Source organism: Capsaspora owczarzaki, assembly GCF_000151315.2.
Source record: "Capsaspora owczarzaki ATCC 30864 unplaced genomic scaffold supercont2.1, whole genome shotgun sequence".
NCBI lineage: Eukaryota > Filasterea > Ministeriida > Capsasporidae > Capsaspora > Capsaspora owczarzaki.
In genome coordinates this window covers 675,233-697,176 of record NW_011887292.1, presented here as the reverse complement: position 1 = coordinate 697,176, position 21,944 = coordinate 675,233, and the positions used below count along the sequence as shown (strand labels likewise).

Below are 21,944 nucleotides of genomic sequence, written 5' to 3'. Positions count from 1 at the left end.
CCCGCCTTTTTTCTCCTTTTTTTTTTTTTCTTTTTTCTCCATAGTTCTTTTTGAGCTGAATTGGCTTTTTGTTGGGTTGCTTTCCTTTGCCCAGTGCTCGTCTTCTTCCCGCAGCACTGCGACCTTCCCAACACACACACACACCCATACACATCTGCTCCATTCTGTTCGCCCTGCTCGCCAGTCGCTCCACTCGTTTTCCTCTTTCGTTTCGCCCTTTTGACTTTGATTTTCGAGACTCTTTTTTTTTTTTTCTTTTTTTTTTTCAAAAGACGTCGGCGTTGATTTTTTTTTTTTTTTTTGTAAAGCCACGCAGCGTGCCCGACGATGATGCGACGACGCTCGGGAAGTCGCACTGCCTCCGAAGGCGGGACTGAGCCATCGCCACAGGCACAGCCAGACCAGGCGGCAGCAGCAGCAGCAGCGTCACCAAGAGTGGCAAGGCGCCCATCACGAGCCCGAGAACCAGCAGGCAGCACCACCGCAGACGCATCTCCACTGCATGCGCTGCCGCCAAACCACGCTTTTCGGCAGCAGACCCATGCTCAGACGCACGCATTGCGGCAAGACGAGCGGCCGGCGGGCGAGCTGCACGCCTACGACCCGCACGTGCCGCCCAGCAACCGCGACACAGCCTCAGCAGCTCCAAGCGCGATGCACGGCGGCATCCGGCCCTCAGCTGGCCCCGTCGCTCCCTTCTCGATGGCACAGCACCTGCTCGAGCACCGCAGTGGCTCCAGCAGTACCAGCAGCAGCAGTACCAGCAGCAACAGCGGCGGCAGCGGTGGCCTTGGCGGCGGGCACAGCCTCTCAAACCGCAGTTTCAATGGCAACCTGCACGCGCAGCTGCCTTCTTCTTCTTCTTCGCTGCCAAGACCACCATCATCATCAGGAGCAGCGGCGGCTCCATCGGCGGCTACTGCTCCATTGGCGTGGCCGCGGTCGTCGTCGTTCTCGTCCGCGCCCACACGGCCGGCTGCTGATGATGACGAGGCAGCGTCGCCGCAGCATCCCCCGCCGACTCCGACAAAGTCGTACACACCGCTAACCCCGCGCGACGGACGACCAGGGCGAAGAGGGTTTCCAAATGTCTCGCCCAGCCCGATGCGCATCAATCCACAAGAATTGTCAAAACTGCACCAGCAACAAGCGAGCGCTCGCCAACGCTCACGCGAGCACTTGGCACTCTTTGGCACAGCTTTCACCTCGCCCATCCCCGGAGTCGAGAACGACCTGCCGCCGTCCCACGAACGGTCGCAGGCATTCGCTGCACAAAGACAGCAGCTCTTGCATCAGCAGAGCAGCAGCAGTCGCAGCCAGCCGTTCTTTGCGGGTGGGCTGAGCTTCTCCAATCACGCCTCCGGCTCTCGTGCGGGCGGCTCGCAGCCCCGTTCACAAGGGCGCATCGGGCGCACTTCCCGTGGCGTCAGCCAGGTTTTGCATTTTGACGCTGACACCGACGAGGGAGATCATGGTGCGAGCAGTCGGTTGGAGCCCACTGGAAGGCATGCGCGATTTGCCCCTCACAAGAACATCAACGACGACAACGACGACAACGACGACGACGACGACGACGACGATCATGATGGTGGACATGACGATAGGGACAGCGGCGACGAGGATAGCGACGACGAAGATGATGGCGACTCTGTTCAATCCGGCAATCTCTTGCTTGACGACGAGCGTGCCTCTGAAGAAGCAGCAGCGGCGTACATGCGCCGACGCGTTTCTACCACCAGCTCGGCCGCGTCCACCCCGCGTCGCCTGACCCAGCAAGCCGTCACACAAGCACGCTCATCTCCGCCTTTCAGCACCGATTGGCGGACCACTGATTCTCCGCAGCGTGCTCACGACGATGTTCGCTCGTTTTCCAGCTCGCCTTCCGCCTCAACCCATGCCAACGCAAGCATGTTGGATGTCTCCCACCTTTCAAGCGGACGCGACCGTGGTGCAGCTGACAATGCCGAGGCTCGAGCGATGACCAACGCCTTCTACAACCCGGAAATCGACCAGACCTACTTTGAACAATGCTTTGTGAGTCTTGAGCGGATGGGCAGCGGGTCGTTTGGCAACGTCTTTAAGGTTCGTTCCCGCGAAGACGGTCGAGTGTACGCCATCAAAATTGCCAAGCAACGGTTTCGCAGCCAAACCGACCGTCTTGAAAAAATCTCCGAAGTGTACAACATGCAATCGCTCGGCCGTCATCCGCACTGTGTGCAGTATTATGACGCCTGGGAAGAGCAGGAGGTGCTGTACATTCAGATGGAGTTTTGCGAGCTCGGCAGCCTGCAGAGCTACGCCCGCCGGTTCAACGCTCTGCCCGAAGAGCAAATCTGGGACTTTCTCACAGACATTGCGTTGGGCCTCCAGCATGTCCACGAGCGCAATTTCTTGCATCTCGACATCAAGCCCGAGAATATCTTTGTGGCCGAGGACAAGTCTCTCAAACTTGGGGACTTTGGGATTGCCTATCGCATCAACAGTGCGTCTTCGCCAAGCTCTTCCGATGCAGCCGCCGAACGTGAAGCTGCACTGACCTATGAGCAGCAACCACGAGCAGCAGCAGCAGCAGCAGACCGTGCTAGTACTTTTTCACTGCAACACCACCCGCGCCAGATGGATGCTTCGTCCGGTGCTGCTGCAAGTCGCGAAACCCCGCTCGCTACCCGACGCCAACGACCATCGACATCGACTGCCGCGCCAAATTCTCCGGGGCTTTTGTCAATGCTTAATCTCGCCTCGCCGCAGCTGTCAACCTCTTTCGGTGACAATCGCCGGGAAGGCGACTCGCGCTACCTGGCGCGCGAAGTGCTCCAAGACGAAAACTTTTCCAAAGCAGCAGACATTTTCAGTTTGGGCATTACCACTCTGCAGCTGGCGACGCACATGGAGTTGCCTTCGGATGGACCCCATTGGCGTGCTCTTCGTCTCGGCGATTTTCCAGACTGCGCAGGTGTTTCGGACGAACTCATGAATCTCATCCGGTGGATGATGAATCCCGATCCCGCGCTTCGACCCACCATTGACCAGATTCTCGCTCACTCCTCCGTTCAGCGATCGCTTAGCAAGCGAAAGTGGGTCCGCGTGTACAACTGTCTGGTGAGTGTTTTTGCTAATCTCCTTGTTTTGGTTTTGGGATGGGTTTGATCTCGTGTGCCGACGCTGACACTCGATGTTGTGGGTTGATCTGGGGATCTTTATTTTGCAGTCCGTCGTGACTTCAGATGTCTGCTCGCAATGTCGGTCAGCGTCCTGGAGAGTTTTCAACTTTGCTCGCCGGTTTTTGCCGTCTGGCCTCCTATCCCAACAACCACCAGCATCAAGCCGATTTTCAGACACGCTTTCAAATTTGTCTGGTAATGCGAATAGGCTCCGTTTTGTTGTTTTTGTGATGAGGGCAGCAACTTTAAGCACGCAAACCAATCGTCTCATCCCCAAAACTCGTTGTGCATGCTATAGGCGTGTCCGACAACGACACATGGGAAATGGAAAGTCCAGTTTCATCTCGCGCGCGGACTCCCGGTTTGGACCCCGCGTCCCCCACGCCCGCGGCCAGATCGTTTGATGTGAATGACCATTTCGTGAGCATGCAGCCGCAGGCGATCAACCGCCAACAGCAACAACACCAGCAACTGCATCAGCAGCAGCAACGACACCAACCTGCCATTTCACAAAATGAGCATCCGCAACACCAGCAACCATCACATAGCCAGAGCACGTTCGTCACTCAACAGCCCGGTGCGCAGTCCACTCATCAACTGCCAGCCGCCACAGACATGAACAAGCCAGCCCCGCCATCGCCATCACCGGCTCGTTCACGGGGTCAGTCGCTCAGGCGAGGCGGGTCTGCCAGTACCGGGCGCGATGGCTCCAATCTTTCTCACATGACCAGTCCGGCTGCAAGCCATCCCTCTGCTGGTGGCCGTCAATTATTTGGTCATTGATCATTTATCTTTTTTGAGCACTCTTTCATTTTATCAACCAGACACCTACGCCTTTTTTTTTTCTTTTTTTTTTTTTTTTCGCCGGATTGGTTGCAAGTCGCCTCGACTTTGGTGATTTTGTTATTTATTATTGTACAACAATGTGATTTTTCAACCCGGAAAAGGCGTTTTGTATTCGGTCCAAACAAGCGGCAGCGTTCAACAAACAAACAAAACAAAACAAAGCAGTCATTCCAACACAAGTATACCCTCCATGCATTGATTGTACTGTATCAAGCCACCAGCAAACCGATTCTTCTCTTTTGCTCAGAAAACCCTGCTAAAAAAGGCAATCAGTGCGACGACGAATCTTCGCTGCCAGATGCGCTGTCAGATTCGTAGCCGATTCGGTCGAGTTCGGCTTGAAGCTCCAGGATGGCTGCCCGACCTTTGAAGCGACGCTTGAATCCTCGCGGAATGCCACGGCAAGATGTCAAGTCCACAACTACAAGGTAAGGGGCAACGCCAATCAACCGCGCCAAAGGCTTTGCAGTCGGACGGGACCCCACCAGGCTCAGAATCCGGAGTGGCATCTTGTTGGTCTCTTCTCGCGCAATCTTGACCATCACATCCAAAAGCGAGCCATCCGCCCATGAGCAGCGATCCAGATACAACTCCTTCAGGTTGGTGACCCAAGCTTTGAGGACGCGGTATGTGCTCTGTCGTCGCATCTCCGGCAGCACGAAGGCAATCTTGAGTCGCTTCAGAGCGGTGGCATTCAGGGTTGCGCGGGTGTTGGAAAGATTGAGGCGCCAGATGGGACGAGTCGCAAGAATTTCGTGAAACGCCAGCGCTTGGGTGCCGCACATTCCTTCCAGATTGAGTGTCTCGAGCGAAAGACTCGGGGTAATCAGGCCCATGACCGATGTCGACACATCCGTTCTCACGCTTTGCGCAAAGTCGGGGTTCTGTGAAGTGCAGATAAAGTGTCGAAGATGGGTCAATCCTGGCTGTGGGGTGGCACGACGTCGGTCCTGAAGGAGAAGGGCGGGATACGGCAGGTGCTCCCCGAGCTCTGCGAGGAAGAGGCTTTCCAGGTTTGGGAAGCACCTGACGAGCTCCACCGCGTGAACGTACCCTTTCACGAAGCAAAGATTGAGGCTTGTCAGCAAGCGCAGGCTTTCAAACGAGCTGATTCCTTCGAGATGTGCAAAGCTGATGCTGAGCTCTTTGAGTTCTGGGTGCGTGGTTGCCAATTCGGAAAGAAACGCAGGTGTGAGGGGATCCGTCCGGCGCCACGGTGCCGCGTCCTCCGCGTTTTGCGATGACCCTCCATCTCGGCGTGAAGAACCGCTCGCATACAGACCCAGAGGAGGCTCTCCTCCGCGCGCGGTAAAACTCGTGAGCTTGGGCAAGCCCAAGAGCGATCGCAGTCCCACCGGGGAGATTCGCCAGCAGCCAGCAACGTCGACAGCCGTCAGGGTTGGGCAAGCAGCAACCAAGTTGGCAAGCGCTGAATCGACCAGCCACGCGTTGTTGGCCAGTGAGATTTGCTCGAGACGCGTCCACCGGTGCATGGCGGCGAGAGACTGCCACCGCTGCAGCGACAAGCGATCGGCACAGTTGGACAGATCGACGCTGCGCCAGAGCAGTGGATCCGAGCTCACAGCGTTCCACAGGCGACTGACGCGACTCGTGCGACACAACAGCGGCACTGCGCCAAACCGCGACACTGCGCTCTGCAGAATCAAGAACAGGACTTCGTGTGGCAGACTTGGAACGGGCGTAGCAGTTGTAGTCGCCGCCACCGCTGTGGTCGTCGCGGCGCTGGCAGTCGAAGCAGAAGATCGCGGCTCACTCGGAGGGCGCTGGGACGATGCTTTTTTGCCTTTTTTGCCAGCAGTCGTCGCAAGAGCAGCAGCAGCAGCATCCTCTCCCTCATTGGGAGCATGCAGCAGAGACGCGGGACACGTCGTTAGCAGGAGCTCGTCTCGCCTCGACTCGAGTACCGCCGCGACGCTCGGCTTTCGCGGCTGACTCGGCTTTCGCCTTCGCTTGGGCGCCACTAACAGGTCATCATCATCGTCATCGTCAGAATCGAGCGAATCGTCGCCATCGGACGGGTAAACCCGTCGTCCGGGATGCATGGCCCACGACATTTCGTGCACTGATGATATGAGACTGAGCCGAGTCAAGTCGATCCCCGAACAACGCCTCGTGCTTTGACCGTTTCGAACAAAAGCAGTAGTTCTTCTGATATTCACAACTGTTTCGAGATGTTGTTTCTTCGTCTTAGAAACCCAGTCTCACTTTTTTTCTTTTCAATCATGGTAAACAAACAAAAAGCGCTCAATGCAAAATCCAGCAAAATGGCTTTTTTTTTTTTTTTTTCGTCGATTGCTGACTTTTACATGACATTCCCATCCATTTTTTTGTTCATTCAGAGCTTCTTCGGCTTTGGTCAGACCGCGCAGATTGACATTGTGCTGGACGACAAGAGCACGCGCCCGCAGATCGAGGTCAAGGACGAGGAAGGGCACAAGAACCAGCTCTACCTCTTCCTCGACGGCGAGACGGTCAAGGGCCAGGTACCCGCCACTCTCCCTCCTCCATTCAATGATGCTCACTCTCACGCCTGCCTGAATGTTGAGTCTTGAGTCTTGAGTCGGGGGGAAAGTGACACGCGGATTTTGGAACGTTGCAGCAGCACACAAAACCAAATGGGAAAAAAAAAAAAAAAAAAAAAAAAAGTCAAATGACTTTCAATGCAACTCCCAGCAAAGCGAAAAGCCGAGTGTCGAGATAGTTGGTGTGTTTGGCGGCAGTCCCCCCCCCCCCAAAGCGAGCTGACGGACTTGCAATTCGACCGGGCTCGCGCGGGATCCTCTCGAGCGAAAGGGAAGGGGGACACGGGGGTGCAACCCGTATTGGGTGCAATTTGGCGATCTCGGGCTCTGTGGAGCACCCTTCTGTCGCAATGCTGGCTGCGACTGCGAACCCTTCCCTCCCCCAAATGGTGGCAATCCGTGTATGCCACTGTCTTTGGAAGCGGGTTGGTGGGTTCCCAAGCGAGCGACGTTCCAGAGGGCTCACACACACACACAAAAAAAAAAAAAAAAGCATTCAATCTTCATCGCACAGAAGCGACCATGACCAAGCAGCAACCCCTCACTCCAACCTCATCCCCCACCGAAACTGCTGCGATACTTGAACGCGTTTGCAGTTCACGTGCTCGTGCTGACTCGGCCATTTCTGCTGTTGTTGCTGATCAGGTTCACATCAACCTCAAAACACCCGGCAAGAAGCTCGAGCACAATGGCATCAAGGTCGAGTTCCTCGGCCAGATTGAAATGTTCTACGATCGTGGAAACCACCACGAGTTTACCTCGCTTGTGCGCGAGCTTGCGCCGCCCGGAGAAATGACTCGCTCGCAAACCTTCCAGTTTGAGTTCCAAAACGTCGAAAAGTCACACGAGTCGTACAACGGCATCAACGTTCGCTTGCGGTGAGTCGTTCCTGCCTGTGGTGTCTTTTATGAGCGCTTTCGAGTGGGGAGGGGTGGTGCGTGTGCTAGTTGGGGCGTCTCAAAAAACGGCTGAAAAATTTGGCTAAAACTGCTGTTATCGTTTTCACACAGATACCTGCTGCGCGTCACGATCGTTCGTCGCCTCGCTGACATTACCAAGGAGCTCGATCTGTGGGTTCACCAATACTCCATCTTGCCCAAGATTAACAACTCCATCAAAATGGAAGTCGGTATTGAGGACTGTTTGCACATTGAGTTTGAGTACAGCAAATCCAAGTAAGTGTGTGTGTGGTGCTTCCACGGCCCCCGTCTTGTCGAAAGGAAACGGTCTTTTGCATCTGCATTTCACCAACCCTGCTTTTTCCTCGTTGTAGGTACTACCTGAAAGACGCCATTGTCGGCAAGATTTACTTTTTGCTTGTCCGCATCAAAATCAAGCACATGGAACTGGCAATCATTAAGCGAGAATCCACAGGCACCGGTAAGACGAATAGGCCGCCTCGTTAGCGCCCATTGCGAGACTCACGGAGCTGAGCTGGGATCTGACTTGTTTGGTTTTTCTCTTATTTTCTTTTCGTTTCGCTTCCTTTTAAGGCCCGAACGTCTACAATGAGAGCGAGACCATCACCAAGTACGAGATCATGGACGGCGCACCCGTTCGTGGCGAATCCATCCCAATCCGACTCTTCCTTGCTGGCTTTGAATTGGCACCAACGATGCGCGACATCAACAAGAAGTTCTCTGTGCGGTACTACCTCAACCTTGTGCTTGTCGATGAGGAGGAGCGACGCTACTTTAAGCAACAAGAGATTACCTTGTGGCGCAAGAAGGAGGACGGTGAAACTGCCGAGCAGTACCTCGTCTCATAAGCAGCTTTAGCTTCTTCTTCTTTTTTCTGCGTCTCTCGTTTATTTGGCCTCTTTCTTGAAGAAGAACTCCAGCGATATTTCGTCACCATTCGTTTAAGGCGTGGCTTTCGCTGCTTTGGTTGCTCGAGCGGTGGCTTTGTTTTTCTTTGTCGTCGGCTGTCAATTTTTTTTTTGTTCTTGTTGATGTTGGTCATGTTGTAGTGTGATAGATGGGTTTTGTTTTGAAGTGTCAATTTTTCCTCTTTCTTTTTGACTTTCCTAGGGCCGCATTTTGCTTGTGCTTTGTTGAGAACAAGAGGGAGGGGCAAAATGAAAAATGAGCGAAAGACCAAAGAAGCGGACAAGCATGATAATTCTGTGACAAAACTGCACACAAAAACGCCCACAACAACCTTATAAAAAAGCAAAACAATGAAGAAGCAAAGAGAGGGGAGGGGGGCGGAGTGCATCCACCGATACCGACAATGATCAATGTGGACTCAGCTTTAACTTGGTTGCGCCGACAGCGGAGGAAGAGCAAAGGACAGCAACACTGGTTTGTGGTCGCCCACACAGACATCACTAGCAATACTGGTGTAGTCGCAAACATCGGAGCTCGGCTGCGACGCAGAGGCAATGTCGAAAGCGGTCTTTGTCAGGAAGATTCGGTCGCACCACGAAGGGCAGCGCGTCGTCATGTATGTCGAGCCGGCAGAGGCGTCTTCACTGAACGGGTAACTTGGAGGGAAATCAAGCGGGAACTCGTGCAGGACGGGGTTGTCCATGAACTCTGGCTCAACGACGCCGACCGTCAAAAACTCTCGACCCTGGTTGCGCAAAAAGCGGTCGGGATCCGGCACAATGAATGTCTTCTTCTCTACAATGATGGCATTGCTCGGGAACAAGAGCTGCTGATTCAAGGCGTGCGTCGACGGCGACGACGACGGTGATGTTGAGGCAAACGTGCTGCCTTCGGGTGATAGAAGCGAGCCGGTCGAAATGGTACGCTCGGTTTCGGCAAAGGCAGGCGTGGCTCCGGTGGCCGATAGCGCTTCCTCCGCGGTGGCTCCTGGCGCTGGCGAAAGCGGGTACGCTGGCTCAGAGATCGGGCTGGGTGTTCGGATGCGTGGAACGGCGATCGGTGCCGTCGTCGCACGGACCGCTCGGGGTGATTGGAGCTCGATCTTCTTGTCGGCGGACGTGACAACAATCGGTGTGCAAAGTGGGCTGCTGCTGCTGCTGCAGCCATTGTTGTGCGGTGCCGTTGGTGGAGCAGAGTTTGCTACTACTGCTGCGGCTGCACCAGCGGATGCTACGGTCGAGTTGATGCGCACAATCACCCGTGTCTGAGCTCCATTCTTGTCGCGCAGCACTTGCGGGGTGCCGCCGTTGGAAAGGTACCGCACAACGCGCGCGAGATCCAATCGGAAATTGACATCCCCGAAATACACTTGGCAGGGCTTGTCGCTCGCTTCGCAGCGCTTCAGCACATACTTGAAGGCACGAACACGATTCTCCGCATACACGGACGGGCTCTTTTCCAACGCGACAAGATTGCTGTCGTCATGGAAGAGATGCAAGTTGATCAGATCGATCGGGACGGGGCTCGGGAAGACCCATCGAGTGCGCAAAAAGCCCTTGCGGGACCATGAACACTGTGGGAAGAAGGATTCGGGGAACTTCTCGTGCTGCGTGAGCTCGTAATGCGGTGGATGGGGCGGCTGCGACTCTGCAAAGAGCTCACAGTCTTCGGGAGTGGGTTGGTTTGGAAAGAAGGAGCCGTCGTCGCCGAAAAATCCTGCACAGCGCCGTTGGCTCCGAGGCGGCATGCTGCACTCAATTGGAAGCGGGATGTACAGGTTGTGCGCAAAGTGAAAGCATCGCACCTCGCCAACGCTCCGGTGAATATAATACAATGATCCGAGCGCGGTGAAATAGGGTGTGGTAAAGTCGCGGTAGCAGTGGAAGAGTCGTCGATCAAACTCTTCCAGCGCAGGCGAAGCATCGAGCAATTGCAAAAATCCATCCACGAGCCGCATGCCCGTCTTGTAGGACTTGCCGCCCACCTCTTGCATGTGGATGGCTACAAAATGAGGCTGTCTCTCGGCAATCGCTTGCGATACGCTTGCAATCCATTGTGGCAGTGTGTGCTCGGTTTCCTCAAAGATGGATCCGACGTTTGCCGTGATGAGCAAGAGTTTGATCCCTCCGTTGCCAGCAGCTGGCACTGTCTGTTCGACAATCTCCATTTGCGCAGGCAAGAGGTGTGATGAGAGTGTGTCTTTTCTTGTGTGTGGGTCAGTGAGTTGTTGCTCCTGTTGATGCAAACTGAGAACCGAGAAACGAGGCTTTTTGTCAGACCTGTTGTCGTCGGATGAACAAAAATGAACAGCAACAATGGCAAGCAGTGAGTACCAAAATTGAAGGGCTCTCAATGCAAGGGGTGCTTTGATCTCCCCAAATAAGTAGCCGAGAGAGAGAGGGGGAAGGGCAAGGCATCCCCCAAATGCCCCAAATGGGGAAGTGGGTCCTGGCAACAGCGAAACGACGGATCGTCCGGTGAAACCCTCAACGCAGGTACTGTTGAGTAAAAATCAGCCTCCAACTTTGTTTCAGCCCAAAGTGCGTGCCCCCCCCCCCCCGTTGCGAGCTGGGCGACCGAGACGAGACGAAGGAACCTTTTGTCTGAAAAAAATAAAAAAAATTGAAAAACCGCACTGTTCCCGTCTCGGTGTTGCGGGGGCACCGTCTGGCCACTCGCGCCACCTCAAACCTCTCGTGTACATGATCAACACCAAAGCAATGTTGCCGCGCGCGATGTTGACATCGACCCCGAAACAACACTCAAAACAGAGTAAGGTAAAAGTTTTAAACAAAATAATAAAAAATAATCATCAATTCAAAAAATCGAGCGAATGCCGCTGTTGTGTATGTGGAGAAGAGCAGGCGAGACGAGGAGAGCGCGACGACCGGCAGTTGCAAACCAAGGAGGGACTCGCAAATCAACTGGCAAGGGCGAAAAAAAAAAACTCGGCTCTGAACGCCGTCGTCGATAACAATCTCAATTCAAAAAAAAAAAAAAACGAATAAAATCGTAAAAATCCCTATTGCACCGAAGCAAAAAAGCCAGTCCCGTGGCGCCAAGCCAGACTGCTGGCGCAACGGGTGATGATAGACGGATGGAAGGATGGGCAACACAAAGCGCGGGCGATTGGACAGCGGGAGAACAGAGAGCGAGGCAGCTTGGGGGGGGCGGTCTGATTAGCGAGCGCGAACAGTTGGAAGAAAAAAAAAAAAAAAAGACCCAGATGGATTTCGAATCGCCCACACAGCAAACCCCCGCGCCTCGCTCTCCCCGCCAACCCCCCACTCGTAGACACTAGACGCATTCAGCGTGTGTGACGAGAGGCAGGGCGGGAGATGCGCGGGTTGGCGATCGCCGAGCCCACAAAAACAAAATGCGGTGCGAACCAGAGTGCCATCTGTTCCCAAGCCGCTCTGCTCTCTCACGCACGAGTCCTCTCCTCTCCCCCCACTGACCAGCACCAGCATCACACCCATATCTTTATCCAATGGTCTGAATCTTATGCTGATGAGGGCACGCACAATCAAGTCAACAGCGCATGGAAACCCCAAAGGATCTAACAGAATTACACACAGAAAAACACCGAACAAAAATAGAGTGCCCAACCTTTCTTCTCGATTGCAGATTTACAGCATTGCTGCAGTTGTGTGAAGACGATGGTGTGTCATGATGAGGATTTAAGCTCGGTCAGCGTCAAAATAAACATCTAGCCCGACTTAGACTGCACACACACAACAGCCGTCCCCTTTTCGAGGGTCCCGGCAGATTGTGAGTGTCCGGATTATCTTCCCACTGATTTTGCACTGATTTTGGGACCCCCCCCCCCTCTCTGGAAAAAGATGTTTGAATTTGTTTGAAGCTTGGTTGATCAGTCAAACAGTGCAAGTCGGGCTAGCAACCAACCAAAATGTGCTCGCTTTGCTCGTTCGTTCGTTCGTTCGTTCGTGTTTCGATCTCAAAAACGCGCACAACTTGGACATGCCATGCCGCGTGCCATCAGAGCATCAAGCAATCACTAAACTGTCCACCTGCAACAATTCAACACCCGGCGATGTGTTGTGAGGTGTGCTTTTTGAAACCATGGCTCCATCTGTCTGTTTCTCTGTATGCACTCCAACCCCCTTTGTGAAAATCAACCGGAATTAAAATTGTTTCTTAGGCACTGCTTGGTTGTCAAGTCCCGAACCGGCCGCTCGTTCTACTCGGATTAAATTGGTCAAACTCGAATCTTTTCAGTCCATCTTTGTGTCTCATTCTCCACTGATTTTCTGGACTGATTTTTGAGTTTTTTTTTTTTTTTTTTCTGGCACTGTCGCGTCGGTCTCCGCCACCCCTGTCAGCAAGAACAAACTCATTCTTCCTTTCATTTCAAAAGCCATGATCTGATCAAGCTCCCTGATGACCCGCCACAATGTAAGCGAGCAGAACGAACACTGCGATCTTTTTTTTTTTTTCTCTCTCTCTCTCTTTCTGTTCTGTTTTCTCCTTTTTCTCTCGCCTGGCTGCTGTCGCCTGGTCACTCGCGCTGTCCTTTGGCGTTGTGCTCTTGTGCAACAAGTCTTCTTGTGGCTTGCTGCGCGTTGACAGCGCTCTGCGTTCCCAGCACTGCTCGCTCGCACGCGCTGACCATGCGTTCAAAAAAGCACATGGCGATCTCTTTTTTTTTTTTTCAATGTTCTTTCCTTCCTTCTCGTTTCCGTGTTGATCGTTTGATCCTCCACCAGAGATGATGCATACAAAATTTAAAAATTATACATGTTAGACTTCTGAGCAAACACAGTGCTGACAACCAAAGAATGCTGATCTCTTCTGTTCTGCTTTTTTTTTCCATTCTTTCCTCTATTACTTTGGACTCTTTTGCCTGATTCGACTCCATCTCACTTCATACTTGTCATATCGATTCGATAGGTCAAACGTGCCTGCGAAACAAATCACGCGTCGGACGACGGGCTCGTCTGCGGCGCTGCCTGCCACGCTCGACCAAGACATTCTGACGGATGCTTCCACTGCGGCAGCTGCGGAAAACAGCTTTGTGCACGATGTGTACAATGCCATTGCCGATCACTTTAGTGACACGCGCTACAAGCCGTGGCCCGTGGTGGACGGGTTTCTCGGCTCGTTGCCTGCCGGTTCGCTTTTGGCCGACGTTGGCTGTGGCAACGGCAAGTACCTCGGCGTCAACCCATCAGTCATGGGCATTGGGTGCGATCGCTCTGATGCCTTGATTGGGATTTGCAACAACCGCGGCTTCGAGTCCCTTGTGGCCGACAACCTCAGCCTTCCGTTCCGGAGCGGCCTGTTTGACGCCGCCATTTCCATCGCCGTCATTCATCACCTCGTCACGGAAGAACGACGCTTGGCAGCGATGGCAGAGATTGTGCGCTTGCTCCGCCCTGGCGGTCGGCTGCTCGTCTTTGTCTGGGCGCTTGAGCAAGACAAGTTTGGTTCGAGCAACACCACCCAGGACCTCTTTGTGCCCTGGAAACTCCGGTCTTCGACGCCCGCGGCCACTGCAAGCGTCGCTCCGTCGACCGCACAAGAGCCACGCGTTTTCAACCGGTTTTACCATCTCTTCAAGAGCGGTGAGCTGGAAATGCTTGCCAGTCGTCTGGCAAATGTCCGCGTTCTCCGTTCTGGCTACGATCGCGACAATTGGTACATTATTCTCGAGCGCCAGTGAATGAGGTATGTGTTTTTTGCGTGATGTCCTTTTTTCTTCTTCTTTTGCACAAGCCAAAATCCCAAAAGGTTATTGTGATGACTCTGCCGCCTTTTTCCCCCCCCCCCCTGGCTGGAGTACATCCTTGACCTTCCCTCCGCAATGTGTTTTCCGACCCATGAAGTACCTGTACGGTGAACGGAGACAAGCGGAGGGATAGCAATGCTCCGTATGGAGTGCGTCGAGACAGACAAGGATCGCATGCAGTGCTTCAAGCACACAAAGCGGAGAGCCCTTGCAAGGTTTTCCACATCTTTGATGCGGCGATTCTTCACGTCTTCGTCGAAATTTTTCCCTTCACTTTTGTTTTCAACTTTGTTTTTCTTTTCCCTGCCTATTCTCATTCTCATGTTCGTATCCTCCCTCCCTCTCTAGATCAGTGATGGACAGTCGAACTGGCCGAAGCTTGATTATTTTGACGGAAACAACAGGTAATTCACAAATCCCCCGTGTCTCTCTCTATCTCTATCTCCCCCCCCCCTTCTTTCTTCCTCCCTCTTTTCCCCCATTTCGGCCAACTGCTGCATGTTCGTCTAGTGGACTTGTGGCTGGTCGGTTGGATTCGATCCAGCTGCTGCACATCTTCGGGTGTGCAACAATATGGGGCACATTAAAACCGTCATTTAAAGACGCTGGTTGTTACGCGCACATGGACTTGTCCATCCCACGCACGCCCGCTCTACTCCGATGCACTAACATTTCTTTCATTCACGGTTGTTGTTTTTTTTTTCCGCTGTCTTTTTGTTACTTGCTCTTTTCAACCCATCTCTTGTCTCGTTACTCACTCGAAATGATTTTGGGCTTTTTCTTTTTTTTTGCTCTACTGTAGTGTACAACACTGCCGTCAAATCACCGTTCAATATGCGAGGTGTTTTTTGAAACAAAAAACCAAGGAACTGAATCTCGGTGGCCCTCGACTTGCTTCATGCGCTATCCAGAGTTATTCTTGCCTGGTTTTTGTGCTCCTACCATGTGAATACACTATTAGATTGTTTCTCTTTCATGTCAATACGAGTCCAGTGAATGGATGAAAAAAGAATGGATGAAGCGCAAAGCAGGTCCGACCCGTTTGCTCGTGTTGTCATACCGCACCTCACATTTCCCGAGCCTTATATGAAATCTCATCGCATCAATGGATAAAACGAGAGGAACGAGCAAAGAGGAGCGGGAGGAGCAAGAAATCCGATTTTGCGATGAAAAGGTTGAGCCAAGTTGATAAATGTCATGTACTTTTCAACACACTCTGCAGTGTCTTTACAACCAAGCGAGAAAATTGCATTACTACAACACATCTTCAAAAAGAACTTTACTCTTCCAGGGAGACAAGCCATTTCTCTAAAAACGCATTTGAAAAAACAAAATGTCGAGCCGTTTTGTCAACTTTATGAGCGCGACTCGCAGTAGCGATGCTCGTAAAGCCACAAGCACCACTGCAGCGCCAGCCCGTGCCGGAGCGCCTTCTAAAGTGTCATCCTCTTCCGCAACCGGCAGAAGTGGGACTATTGGTATGAGTTTTTTGGTGGTTTGGAGCTTGCCGTTTGATTGCTTTGGCGCGGTTTTTGGCGCTCAAACCTGCCCATCTCTCTCTCTCTCTCTCGCCCACATCCTCACAAACTTGTCCCCCTGCTTTCGAGTGCACCCTTCTTGCTTTTGTGAATGTCAATCCTTGGCTTTACAAAGAGCAGCTTGTTTGCAAAATCCGAAACACCGAAAGAGCGCTCATTTTGAAATCTCTGTGAAACAGTTTCAAACGCACAACCGACACCCGCATTGCCTGGTCGTCACCACGTCCCCAGCCAACCAGTCTCCAATTTGCACAAGCCCGCGCAACGTACTGCTGTTCCGCCTGCACAGCAACCCAAGGGACGCCTGCTTGGGCAAGCGGCTGCTCGGCGGGCAAACAGTAGCGCCGTTGGCCCAGCCTCTGCGTGCGGATCGGATCAAAGCTTCCTGTCGACATCAAGTGCAGCAGCACCTGCACCACGAACAAGTCAGGCATCTGCTGCACTGCCAAAGCCGGCACCAAACTTGGCTCTGCTTGCTGCGCGAGAGCAGCGACAGAACGCTGAAAATCAGAGTGAAACCCTGAACATTACCACTCACGACCAAAGCTTTGACGCTCATGATTTCGATGTGAGCGTGCGCCCAGACAGGAATCGCGTATCCAACATTTCGCAAGGTAGCCTATGTGAACGTTGTCTGGCGCGAGTCGCGTAACTCTGGGGTGTCGCCATAGTGTTTTTCACTTTTTGATTGTTTTGAGTTGCAGTCTCGATTGATAGTCTGGCCATGCCATCGCCGCCTCAAACAACAGCCTTCATGAAGGCGTCAATGACAGCCCTCAACCCAAGTTCACCTGCAGACCGAATGAGCAACGAGTCTCCAGCAATGCTTGGCACCCCACCCAAGACGCCTCTGTTGCGCGCACGCTCTGCGCGGGTGGCCCAGACGATTCCCACCGGAATGGCAGCAAGCTATAGCAATCAAGACAGCGATGGCAACTCGCCAGATTCCGTACCCTCTGGTCCTCATGACATGGAGAGGTGAGCCCATTTTTGAGTTGCTTTGCTAACAAACCAGCAGTGTTTTTTGTTTTTGTTTTTGTTTTTTTTTTCCTCACTTTGTTGTCGCTTTACTCGCCGTGTTCTGAACTTGTCATAGTCCGGACTGGACGTTCTCTAGCCCGACAGTCGTCCCGATGATCATGCCTGGTCAGTTCAGCATTGTCGACGCTCGCAACGTTGCATCCAACTTGGATTTGGACATGTCCCCTCTTCAAGTCCAGTCCGTCGTGGTTTTGCGACCAGAGAGCCTCGACACGGAAACTCGCTCTGCCGTCCGCTCGGACAATGCTGTTGTGGACACTGTGCCTTCGGAGGAAATCTCGACTGGAGGTAGCAGTGAAGACGAGACGGTTTCCGGCGCGGTGGCCGTCTGGACGATCGAAGACCCAACAGTGACTATGCGACTGCCCTGCCTGCCTGCTGCGGTTCCAGACCCGGTCAAGCCCAAGGGCGTACTCGCACCAACAGGAACCGATCTCAACATGACCGTGTTCGCAGACGTGGTTGAATCCGATGACGAGCAAGACGAAAAGCCTACTGTCGAGACACGCACGCGCTTTGAGCTCGGTAGTTTCCCAGTCATGTTCCGAGTACGTTGCAATTCAGAGTCGGATTGGAGTGGTGGGTTGGTTTTTCCGAGTGCTGGTTCTCACGACGCTACAAGCTGATGGTACTACTCCCACAGACCGGCAAAGGCTCGGAGCAGATTACTAGTCTATACCGTTTGCTGGAAGAGACAGACGGCCCTCTGGTAAGTTGTCGAAAGCCTTGGTTGTTTTCCCCGGATCGGAGAGACCGCTTTCCTTCGCAGCTCACAAACCCCTTTTGTTTTTGTTTTTTGTTTTTCTTTCTTGGCCGATTCGCAGACAATTGATAGCCTTTGCACCAAGCTCGAGTTTACGCGCGAGCGAGTGGCGTTGTTGGTTGATGTGCTGCATTCGCGCAAGTTGGTGGTGCGCATGCGATCGGCAGGCGGTCGAGAGGCGTTCCGACTTGTGTGATTGTTTCGCGTGATTGGGAGCTTGTTGAACGATTTCATGTGTTGCTTGCGGGTAGTTTTTTTTTTTTTTTTTGTGCGTGTTTTGGTTGTTGTTATGTTGTTGACTTCTGTTGTTAATGCCTTGGTGAAGAAAAAAAACGCTTTTGGGTTGAAGATTGCGGTGTTGTTTTTTTTTTTTTCGTCCTCGTTCACCGTGTTTCTCTCCATTTCTATGTCGCTGATGTTGTGCGGATCGTGTTCTACCGTTTGCAACGCGAGGGATTGCATGTCAGCCGGTGGATGCATGCCCCGATCCACTTTCTGAAAACCTGTTGGAGCAGAAGTGTGTAGCTTCTGTTTTTTTTTGTTTTTTTTTTTTGTTTTTTTTTTTTTGGTTTTTTTTTTTTTCCCGTGAGCTGTCATTACCTCGTGGATTGATTGTTCCGGTGCGAAACATCACCTCACAACTCTCGTGACAGCATTTTTGTGTCCCGGCTGATTGCGATCTTAGATGAACAAGATGCGGATCTAAGATGAATGAGAGACCCAATCTATCCTTTTCTTCATTTTTTGCAATATTTTTTTTTTCCTTTGCTTTGTCTGCTTTCGCCACTCTTTGAATCTTTGCTGACTGACTCGCATCACTCCGTCGTCCTTTCTCTCTCTCGCTCCCTCTCTCTCTCTCTCTCTCTCTCTTGTGCTCTTCACCATGTCGCACGAACGGCAAACCATGTTCAAGGAACCTGAGAAGGAGGCGAGCAGCAGCAGCAGCAGCCGCGCGTCGTCCTCGGCCTCGTCGTCCTCGTCAAAGAAGAAGCCGGAGGCTGCGGTCAACAGCACCGCGACCGCCGACCTGGTCCAGAAGAAGCTCAAGAAGTGCAAGAAGGAGGAGGCGACGTGGCTGGACTTGAGCGAGAGCGACCTCGCCATCCTGCCTGCCAAAGTGGGCGAGCTCGTTTCCGTCACTGAGCTCTACCTGTACAACAACCGGCTCGCCGCGCTGCCCAAGGAGATTGGCGCGCTGGTCAACATCAAGACACTCGGCATCAGCCAGAACCAGGTACGTTGCCCCTCAACGCCGAGCCAGCCGACCCAGACACACTACAAGCCCCCAAAGCGTCTGAAAAAACTCGAGCAGAAGCAGCGAAAAGATCGGAAAGAAAAAAACGGTCTTTTTTTTTTTTTTTTTTTTTTTTTTCCTTGTTCTTCGTGGATGATGATGATGATGATGGGGAAGGGAAGGGGACGGAAGGAATGAGCCTGTCGTTTGAGTGATACTATTGTACACAGAGGACGTTGAGTCTCACGTCTCGCTGTTGTCGTCTCCCCGCTGTGATCCGGATGACAGTTGTGTATTTTCATTATTTTTATTATTTTTATTTTTGTTTTTTTGTTTTTGGCTGCAAAGTGCATTGCGTTCCGTTCTGCACGAGCCATTGCGAGTTTTTTTTTTTTTTTTTTTTTTGTTTGTTTGATCTGCTTTCTTCTGCTTGTCCAACGTCGTCAGTCACACTGCGCTCTTCCAGTTCTCTCCGTGTCGCTCTCCTTTTTCTCTCTCAACTCCTCCCCGTCGTTTTCCAGGTGTCCAGGTCTTCTGCATATTTGCATGATACGTGTCACCAAAAATCACACTGTTTTTTTTCCTTGTTTTTTTTCCTTGTTTTTTTTTTTCTTTGATTTTTTTTTTTTTTTTTTTTGTTTTGCTTTTCCTTGCCGACCCATTCGCACCCTCACTCATCACAAATTTCCCCGCCCCCAACTCCATCGATGTTGAGTTTCGATCGCCATTGGAGTGAGAGTGGTGTGATTGCCACGCCGTTGTCGGTGCAAAGTGTATGCGTTTTGGTGTTTGTGGTTGTTTGTGGTTGTTTTTGGAAGGCAACAACACAAAACCAAGCAATTCTCAATACCACTCCCCCCAAAAAGACCCGTCGAGACCAATGCGAGGAAGGATTGGAATGCTGGGGAGGAGGAGGGAGGAGGGAGGTGGGGTAGAAGCGTGTACGCAATCACTCCACTGGCTGCTGCTCCAATCTATACTGACCAAAATCAATGCGTTGTTATCACCCCCAGCTCACATCCCTCCCAGATGAACTCGAGCTGCTCAAAAACCTCAACGTCCTGGATTTGCGCCACAACAAGTTCACGGAGGTCCCGCCTGTCATTTATCGAATGAAGCAATTATCAAAGCTCTACTTGCGTTACAACAAGCTCACGTGGATTAGTCACGACATTGGAAATCTGACGGTAAGGGTAGTTTTGACTGACTTCCTGATTGGAAGCGTCGGCGGTCTCACTTGCTTTTTTTGCTTGTTTGTTTGTTTGTGCGTTGCGTTGCGTTGCGTCGGGTATTGCCAGGGCTTGAACATTCTTAGCATCCGCAATAACAAGATTACCGAACTGCCAGCATCGCTTGGCAACCTGGCAGGGCTCCAAATTCTTGACTTGATGAACAACTGTCTGACCGCATTGCCAAGCTGTATGTCGCTCCGTTTCTGCTGCAGTTGCCGCTGTGATCAAGCTTGTTGTTTTCTTGCTGTGCTGACTCGAATTCCTCCTTGTCTTCTCAGCGATCGGGAAACTATCGCGCCTGTCGTCATTGAATGTCGAGTACAACAAGCTCGAACGCCTGCCTGAGGAGATTGGCAACCTCGTCAAGCTCAAGCACTTTGGTTTGCGATACAACAGCCTTGTTGAACTGCCGCTAGCCATCAAGAATTGCGTCTTGTTGGAAGAGCTCAATGTCGAAGGCAACAAGCTTGTCGTTTTGCCCACCGGCATCCTCTCCCAGCTCGTTAACGTGAACAACCTCCAGCTGTCGCGGAACAACTTTACGACCATTCCTGCCGATCTCGGTGCTCTTACGAAGCTGGAGGTAGGTCCAAGTTGGTACTGCTATTGAAATGGTTGTTTTTGTAGTCTATTGTGCCATTCCTCACGCTTCTCTCCTGGACTTTTTTTTTCTCTCTTTCCTCTCCGATGGTTAGATTTTCAACATGGATAACAATTCCGTTCGTGAAATCCCTGCTGGAATCTTTTCATCGCTGAAGCTGTTGGGCAAGATCAACTTGAACTACAACAGCATTACCAGCATTCCGAACGACATCGGCGATCTTGTGTCGCTTCGAGAAATTAATTTGGGCTCAAACAAGCTTGAACTCTTGCCTGGTATGTCTCGAGAAGGTTTGTGTTTGATGATGCTTTTCCAGCACTCACTTGTACCGGATTTTTCCGCGCTGTAGAGACGTTGGGCCAGCTGGTCAATTTGGAATCGCTTGTTCTCGGGAATAACAACTTGTCTGCCCTTCCGGAATCCGCCTCGCGACTCGTCAAGCTGCGTGTGCTGGACTTGGAAGGCAATAGGCTGACGCGTCTGCCTGAAATTGGCTCCCTGGCTGCCCTTGAGGAGCTGCATGCGCAAAGCAATCGACTTACAGCGCTCCCCCAGAGCCTTGGGAACTTGCACGCACTGCGTCTCTTCTACGTCGGCGAAAACCAGTTGACAGAATTGCCCTTGAGCATTGGTATGTTTTAGACCAGGGAGATCATCGGCCATAGCCCTTGTCATTCGAAACTCACATGCACCCCCTTTCTTTTCGTTCTTGCTTATTTTCAGGTCAACTGAAATCGTTGACGTCGTTCCACGTTAACGACAACCGCCTGTCTGATGTTCCGTGCGAACTCGCAAACTGCCTCAAGCTGCAGCTGCTCAACCTGGACGACAATCCGCTGACCGCCATTCCTCCAAATGTCACGTCTGGCGGCCCCTCGGCTGTTATGGTTTACTTGCGCAAAAAGAACCGGACTAAAGTGGAGCAGGCCAAGCTCATCAATCCCGACGCTGTTCTGCACATTGACGAGCACGAGCTGCCCACTGTCTCGCGGCCCGAGCCCATCACCAAGGCCGAGATTATCGCCAACGATCTTGGGTTGCTCGAGGACTATCCCCAAAGCGACGAAGACGTCAACAAGCTTTATTCCGACATTGTTTCAGACGGTGTTTGAGCAAAAATCGTTGTCCAAGCGTGATTTTTTGGTTGTTTTTTTGGTTGTTTTTTTTTTTTTTTCGTTTGTGCCGGCGCCCAAGTTGTTGTTGTTGTTGTTTTTGCTTGTGCCGCAGTTCTATGTGCTGTATTCTTTCTTGTGTGAGTGAGTGCGCGATCGTGAGCGAGGCAATTTTTGTTTGGCAGTTTTTTTTTTATGTGGTTTTTCTTTTCTTTTTTCTCTTTTTTGTCTGCCTATTGTCAGTGCATTGTATTCATTTAACAACTCGTTCATTTTTTTGAGTTGAACGTATCAT

The 21,944-nt window shown here is 52.1% G+C and overlaps 7 protein-coding genes across 7 annotated transcripts; 5 read left to right on the top strand and 2 right to left on the bottom strand.

Annotated features, from left to right (window-relative positions):
- Positions 1-330: 330 nt before the first annotated feature.
- CAOG_08396 (hypothetical protein) lies at positions 331-3,944 on the top strand (the record flags this gene model as incomplete). The annotated part of the gene is made up of 3 exons (XM_011271664.1): positions 331-3,099; positions 3,209-3,356; positions 3,460-3,944. 3 exons carry the CDS (start codon positions 331-333, stop codon positions 3,942-3,944), a joined length of 3,402 nt encoding a protein of 1,133 aa, XP_011269966.1.
- A 107-nt stretch (positions 3,945-4,051) lies between these two features.
- CAOG_00202 (hypothetical protein) lies at positions 4,052-6,096 on the bottom strand. Its single transcript, XM_004365016.2, has one exon. It carries the CDS (start codon positions 6,080-6,082, stop codon positions 4,277-4,279), a length of 1,806 nt encoding a protein of 601 aa, XP_004365073.1. The 5' UTR covers positions 6,083-6,096; the 3' UTR covers positions 4,052-4,276.
- A 134-nt stretch (positions 6,097-6,230) lies between these two features.
- On the top strand, positions 6,231-8,585 carry CAOG_00201 (vacuolar protein sorting-associated protein 26B-B). The gene is made up of 6 exons (XM_004365015.2): positions 6,231-6,253; positions 6,368-6,511; positions 7,196-7,428; positions 7,561-7,725; positions 7,824-7,930; positions 8,044-8,585. Exons 1-6 carry the CDS (start codon positions 6,251-6,253, stop codon positions 8,316-8,318), a joined length of 927 nt encoding a protein of 308 aa, XP_004365072.2. The 5' UTR covers positions 6,231-6,250; the 3' UTR covers positions 8,319-8,585.
- Positions 8,586-8,638: 53 nt separating this feature from the next.
- CAOG_00200 (inositol polyphosphate-5-phosphatase A) lies at positions 8,639-10,658 on the bottom strand. Its single transcript, XM_004365014.2, has one exon. The coding sequence runs from the start codon at positions 10,544-10,546 to the stop codon at positions 8,804-8,806; it is 1,743 nt and encodes a 580-aa protein (XP_004365071.1). The 5' UTR covers positions 10,547-10,658; the 3' UTR covers positions 8,639-8,803.
- Positions 10,659-12,360: 1,702 nt separating this feature from the next.
- Positions 12,361-14,062, top strand: CAOG_00199 (tRNA methyltransferase; the record flags this gene model as incomplete). The annotated part of the gene is made up of 2 exons (XM_004365013.1): positions 12,361-12,440; positions 13,291-14,062. The coding sequence occupies 2 exons, from the start codon at positions 12,361-12,363 to the stop codon at positions 14,060-14,062; spliced, it is 852 nt and encodes a 283-aa protein (XP_004365070.1).
- Positions 14,063-15,427: 1,365 nt separating this feature from the next.
- Positions 15,428-17,718, top strand: CAOG_00198 (hypothetical protein). The gene is made up of 6 exons (XM_004365012.2): positions 15,428-15,606; positions 15,846-16,280; positions 16,371-16,644; positions 16,763-17,255; positions 17,351-17,416; positions 17,532-17,718. Exons 1-6 carry the CDS (start codon positions 15,462-15,464, stop codon positions 17,664-17,666), a joined length of 1,548 nt encoding a protein of 515 aa, XP_004365069.1. The 5' UTR covers positions 15,428-15,461; the 3' UTR covers positions 17,667-17,718.
- Positions 17,719-18,217: 499 nt separating this feature from the next.
- Positions 18,218-21,918, top strand: CAOG_08395 (hypothetical protein). The gene is made up of 7 exons (XM_011271663.1): positions 18,218-18,704; positions 19,718-19,891; positions 20,003-20,123; positions 20,215-20,519; positions 20,632-20,812; positions 20,887-21,168; positions 21,261-21,918. The coding sequence occupies exons 1-7, from the start codon at positions 18,354-18,356 to the stop codon at positions 21,647-21,649; spliced, it is 1,803 nt and encodes a 600-aa protein (XP_011269965.1). The 5' UTR covers positions 18,218-18,353; the 3' UTR covers positions 21,650-21,918.
- The last annotated feature ends 26 nt before the right edge of the window (positions 21,919-21,944 follow it).